Here is a 6000-nt window from a genome sequence, read left to right as displayed (position 1 = left end):
TTTCTTACTTATCGATTGCTTTATCGGGCAACGATAGTGACATATTCAGCTCGTATGTAACGAGTGGTAAAAAAAAGTGGTACTTTATTAAGTACCAGGAATGTGAGATGTTTAAGGGAATGCTTATTATTATCAATAGTGAGTGAGCATAATGGCATGAGATTAAGTTGACAATCATTTTCTTTCAATTATTGTTTTGATCACTTTCTTGCTGAGTCTCTGTGACTCACTGGTGCTTTATGGTGCAGGTAAAGGAAAAGCTAAAGTCGAGCAACCATGAGTTTATTGTCGCAGAAGCAATGTACATACCAGCCGTAGGCAACCCAGTTTACAGGATGCTCTATTTTTATTGTATTTTGGAAAATATAAAGCTTATGTTGTAAAATACTTTGAAACCAGTTTGTAAATATTTTGAGAACAGGGGGACCCCATAATTCATGTTACTTATCTTTTGTTAAATAGTTTAAAGGTTGAGTTTTAACTATCAAAAATTTAATTACCCACACTTTTAGTATAATTACATCTTATATAATTATTGGTATTTTAAATAAATTGCACACACACGTGGCATCCCTGTTGGACAGGGCGTTACAAGTATCGTGTGGACGCTACGAAAGAAATGGTAAAGTTGCAAAGTTTCATTGTTTGATGTGAACTCATTCTTCATTGAATCTAACTAATTGTATACGTTTGCAGTTGTCGACGTTGGACCTTTTGTTTGAGGAGAATAGGTCGAAGAATGTGAGTTTCGTGGATTTCGGAATTGACAGGAAAGATCGCGGGCTTCCTCAACAAGACAATGACCGAGATTGCGGTGTATACGTCATGAAGTACATGGAGGCTGTGGCCAATGAGGAAGAAGTAGTTGATCAGGTATACCACTGTTTAGTTATTTCAGAATGTACTACGCAAGTTTGATTGAGATTAACGTTGTGTAATTTAAATTTTATTCGGTGTTTTACTGTCAAGTTGATTAGAGTTAATTATACTTTCTAAGTTTTTGTTTTTGTTTCTGTATTGTGCCACAGTTTCACCCGGTTGAGGCACGTTTGGAAATCGCTGCGAGGATCATAATTGATGAACAAAATGAAATTCGTACCAAAGTGGTTGAAGATCGTAGGGCTGCACAAGGCAGCTCATTTGCATCATCCTCGGCCCCTTTGCGTAGTCCGTCAAAGTCTCCACGCGATCCTCGGTTCAATACAGCGAAGTCTCACCATGCAAACATGTTTCCCACGTCAAGAGCCTCCCCTAGGTTTCAGTCTAGCAAGGCTAAGATTTCATATGGTGAATAGTCTGTAAAAAACACTTGTGTTATTAATAGGTTGTGTTATTAGTGTGTTGTGTAGTTTGGATTTGGGAGCATAGGTTGTGTTATTTGTGTGTTGTTTAGTTTGGATTTGGGAGCATTTGGATTTAGACATCTGTTTTAATTAGTTGACGTTTGGAACTGGTTATTATGTTGACAGACTTGTGTTTATTTTAGTTTTGAGAATATATTAACTTTGAGATTGCACCATACTTAGCAAATCTTTGTACTCACACCATAACAACTCTTACAATGTACCCATACTTCAGAAGTACTTGATTGTACTTCACAGAAATGATTTAACCCCAAAACTTTATGATTTGTACTATACCATTAGAAATCACGACAATGGTGACTTCTTAATTTTCTTTATTTGTTTTTTTGGTTAAAAGGTGACTTCTTCTTAATTATTTGAAGGAAATCATGTTAGTTGCCAAATCTTACCAAATCTTTGTAGTCATTGAAATTTAAACCGAATTTTCAAAACACATGTACTATAACATTACAAACAACGACAAAGGTGACTTGTTAATTATTTAAAGAAAATGATGTTAGTTACCAAATCTTACCAAATCTTTGTACTCATTCAACTTTAAACTGAGTTTTGAGAACATATGAAAATTCAGATTGAAACCATACCATATCAACTGCCATTACTTTAACCAAATGTAAATAGACAATAGCCCCCTTAAATTTGGTTTTTCATAACATAGTAATGAGGAAAAACATGGAATATAGAACATTCTCATTGCGCTACTTCACATAACAAATACGAAGATGTGAATAACATATAATATTGCAACTTCACATTGAACCCATTGAGGAAATTTACTACAGAAATTAGAAATGTAGAAAACATATAATTTTGAGAACGTAGTGGGTACTTTATACCAAATGTTAATTTTGAGAACGTAGTGGGTACTTCATACCAAATGTAATTTTCGTCATCATCCACACGTATCTATTAAGTTCTACACAATTAAGTTAAACATTAGTTTTGAGAACATAAGATATACAAAACATTTGCATTTTGCGACAACCCATATCTTTAACGCAATATAAGTTGGACAATGATGAAAAGGCAAATAAAAATGATAAAAATTAATTTTCTAATAACATTCTCATTGCGTTTCTTATCTTCTTCCAAAATCTTGATTTGGTTTTGCAATCCAGGTGTAGCATTTGTACTTCTCTTAACAAGTGATTTATCGATCCAACAAAAGTAATCACATCCTCGACTTTCATCGTTCTCCTGAGTTGAAAATAACCCTATTAGTTTATCATGGCTGCCTAAGTACAGAAAACATAAATGAGAAGTACTTTTGAATCTAAAAAGACAAAACTCCTACATAGTGTGGACATCCGAAGAATCGACGACCAGGATTTGCTCTACTACTAGAAGTCCAAACATAAGCTAGATCACCACAGTAGCAATGGGGGTTTCCCTGAAGTGAATTTCTCCAAGGCGGACCACCCCCATCAAACCCGCATGAGTCTTCTCCACCTCCAGCCACCATGTTCGATGTACTATAATTTGTGAGGTATACAATTTTTTTTTGTTCTAACTATGGTGGAGATAATTTGTGTTACTCACAAGGAAAGGGGGCACCTGTTTATATATAGGCTATTCCAAATGAGTTAGTGGTGGGAAAATGAATATATTTTTTAAAACTTTCTCACATTCACCTTTAACTTGATCAATCTTGGTGCCAAAATAAATCCCAATTTCAAAACCTAATTCGTACAACATAATAGGGCATGGCTGATTGTTTCGTTGGGAAGCGTATCATGTCATGTCACAAGCAGTCCTTTCTTTTAAAATAATATTTTAGTGCTGTGTGAATTGACAAGGTCCCTCGAGTGAATAGTGTACGTCCCATATTAACACCAAAAATCTAATATTTGAACACTAATTTTTTTTTTCAATTCCAACCACAACACTAAAAATTACACCAAATATTATATTCTTTATTATTCTATTATTTTACTAATATAATAAGAATATTTTAATAATAAATATTTGTTAAATCCATTAAATAATATTAGTAAATATTAAATATTTTAATTTACATTTATTGAAATTTAATTTTTGACAAATGTTGCTCAAGTTTTGTTGTATTTGTGATAGTTTAATTATTGGTAATAGTCCAAATCGTAAAAACTGTACCGCATCGCACCATTTTTCGCAGTGCGATTTCTGCGATTTTTAGTTTCGCGGTGCGAGTGCGGTTTGAGAAATTGGAAAAACCGCATGTATGGATTGATTTTTAAAAAAAAGGTTAAAAACTACACTACCCACACTGCTAATACCCTAATATATTTTTAGCACACGTAAAAATATAAAAATACAAACAAATACATTTATAAAAGTTTTGATTAATATTTCTTTATAATTATTTAGTGTTTTTTTTTAATATTATATAATTATTAAAAAGTAAAAAAAAAAAAGTTTAGTGTTGTCTACAGTGCCCACCTAAATATGGTGGGACACTGTAGACAAACCCAAAATTGATGTTGCAAATGCCGTCCGGTTGGACATGCTTTTAGTGTAATATCACCCTATTTTTTGGTTTATGCAGGCCCATTGGAGATGGCCTTACACTGGCATACACTTGTGTCTGTGGGACTGATACAGTGAACATCCTGTTTCTATCTCTGTCTCAATCGTGAAGCCGAAAATTACATGTCGGAATATTTTTTTAAGAATTACAATTTTTCACGGGGGGTTCGTTATGGTAACAATGTCATCCTTGTTTCAAAAATATTCGAACAGTTAACAAAAAACATCCTGTTACTATCTGTATCTCTGAGACACAGTAAGTACTCAGGTTACCATTGGTGTACCGGAGTCACTATCCTCCTGACGAACTCACTGAACATCCTCTCGGGCTAGGGTTCTACTGAGCGGCAGTCAACCGTTCATAGTACTCACACTATTACTGGTGGTGTTTTTTGGTTAATGTCACACAGTAAGTACTCAGGTTACCATTGGTGTACCGGAGTCACTATCCTCCTGACGAACTCACTGAACATCCTCTCGGGCTAGGGTTCTACTGAGCGGCAGTCAACCGTTCATAGTACTCACACTATTACTGGCGGTGTTTTTTTGTTAATGTGACACACAGTAAGTACTCAGGTTACCATTTGTGTACCGGAGTCACTATCCTCCTCACGAACTCACTGAACATCCTCTCGGGCTAGGGTTCTACTGAGCGGAACTCAACCGTTCATAGTACTCACACTATTACTGGCGGTGTTTTTGGTTAATGTGACACACAGTAAGTACTCAGGTTACCATTGGTGTACCGGAGTCACTATCCTCCTCACGAACTCACTCAACATCCTCTCGGGCTAGGGTTCTACTGAGCGGCAGTCAACCGTTCATAGTACTCACACTATTACTGGCGGTGTTTTTTGGTTAATGTGACACACAGTAAGTACTCAGGTTACCATTGGTGTACCGGAGTCACTATCCTCCTCACGAACTCACTCAACATCCTCTCGGGCTAGGTATCTACTGAGCGGAACTCACCGAATCCAGTTCGACCTAGGGTTATACGGAGTGACACTCAACCATTCGTAGTACTGACGCTGTGACTTGCGGTGTTTACGGGCCCGGTGACACAGAGTATGTAGTCAAGTTAGCTTTGGGGTACCGGGTTCATAGTACTCTCCTAACGAACTCACCGAATCTAGTTCGACCTAGGGTTGTACGGAGTGACACTCAACCATTCGTAGTACTGACGCTGTGACTTGCGGTGTTTACGGGCCCGGTGACACAGAGTATGTAGTCAAGTTAGCTTTGGGGTACCGGAGTCACTACTCTCCTAACGAACTCACCGAATCCAGTTCGACCTAGGTTTGTTAATGTGACACTCAACCATTCGTAGTACTGACGCTGTGACTTGCGGTGTTTACGGGCCTGGTGACACAGAGTATGTAGTCAAGTTAGCTGTGGGGTACCGAAGTCACTACTCTCCTAACGAACTCAATGAATCCAGTTCGACCTAGGTTTGTTAATGTGACACTCAACCATTCGTAGTACTGACGCTGTGACTTGCGGTGTTTACGGGCCCGGTGACACAGAGTATGTAGTGAAGTTAGGTGTGGGGTACCGGAGTCACTACTCTCCTAACGAACTCAACGAATCCAGTTCGACCTAGGGTTGTACAGAGTGACACCGATGCAGTATGGCAGAAGTCGCACTATGAATTTAGGTTGTTTGGGCTGAGTATGTACTCAGTTCATCATGAAGCGTACCGGATTCACTATTCTCCTGACTTTATTACTATAGTCACTTCTTCTCTCAAACTACTATTGTATTCATAACATTAAACGGTTTTGTTATTAAATATCTATATTTGTATAGTATTCAAAAAATTATTATAATCTTGATTCCAACGATTAATACGTTAATGTAATCTTACAAAAATTATTGCAATATTTATTCCAACGAATAATATTTTAATGAAATATTAAAATCGTATTAAAAAAAATATTGAGTTTTCATTATTAGTAAACATCCTAATTTAATTTCTTATTCATTTGGCCACACATGTTTATTTGGACATAATATTAGGATATTTGTTGCTACATGTGAGAAGTTTATGTGGCCATTGTTGTTGTTGACGGATGGGAACAATGGGAACAACATTTACCTTATTTAAATACATAATTTTTGTTTACCACAG

General features: G+C 36.5%; 1 protein-coding gene across 1 annotated transcript; it reads left to right on the top strand.

Annotated features, from left to right (window-relative positions):
- The first annotated feature begins 598 nt into the window (after positions 1–598).
- On the top strand, positions 599–1603 carry LOC133029164 (uncharacterized). Its single transcript, XM_061101657.1, has 2 exons — positions 599–873; positions 1029–1603. The coding sequence occupies exons 1-2, from the start codon at positions 826–828 to the stop codon at positions 1293–1295; spliced, it is 315 nt and encodes a 104-aa protein (XP_060957640.1). The 5' UTR covers positions 599–825; the 3' UTR covers positions 1296–1603.
- The last annotated feature ends 4397 nt before the right edge of the window (positions 1604–6000 follow it).

The sequence above is a fragment of the Cannabis sativa genome, chromosome 7 (genome assembly GCF_029168945.1).
Source record: "Cannabis sativa cultivar Pink pepper isolate KNU-18-1 chromosome 7, ASM2916894v1, whole genome shotgun sequence".
Lineage (NCBI taxonomy): Eukaryota > Viridiplantae > Streptophyta > Magnoliopsida > Rosales > Cannabaceae > Cannabis > Cannabis sativa.
Note: the sequence above shows the minus strand (reverse complement) of the source record. Positions and strands in the feature narration are given on the sequence as shown.

Bases quoted from the DNA above. Each gene is read 5' to 3' on its own strand.
- LOC133029164 (XM_061101657.1), top strand. From the start codon at position 826: ATGAAGTACATGGAGGCTGTGGCCAATGAGGAAGAAGTAGTTGATCAG. The intron at 874-1,028 runs GTATACCACTGT...ATTGTGCCACAG, and splicing joins AGGAAGAAGTAGTTGATCAG to TTTCACCCGGTTGAGGCACG.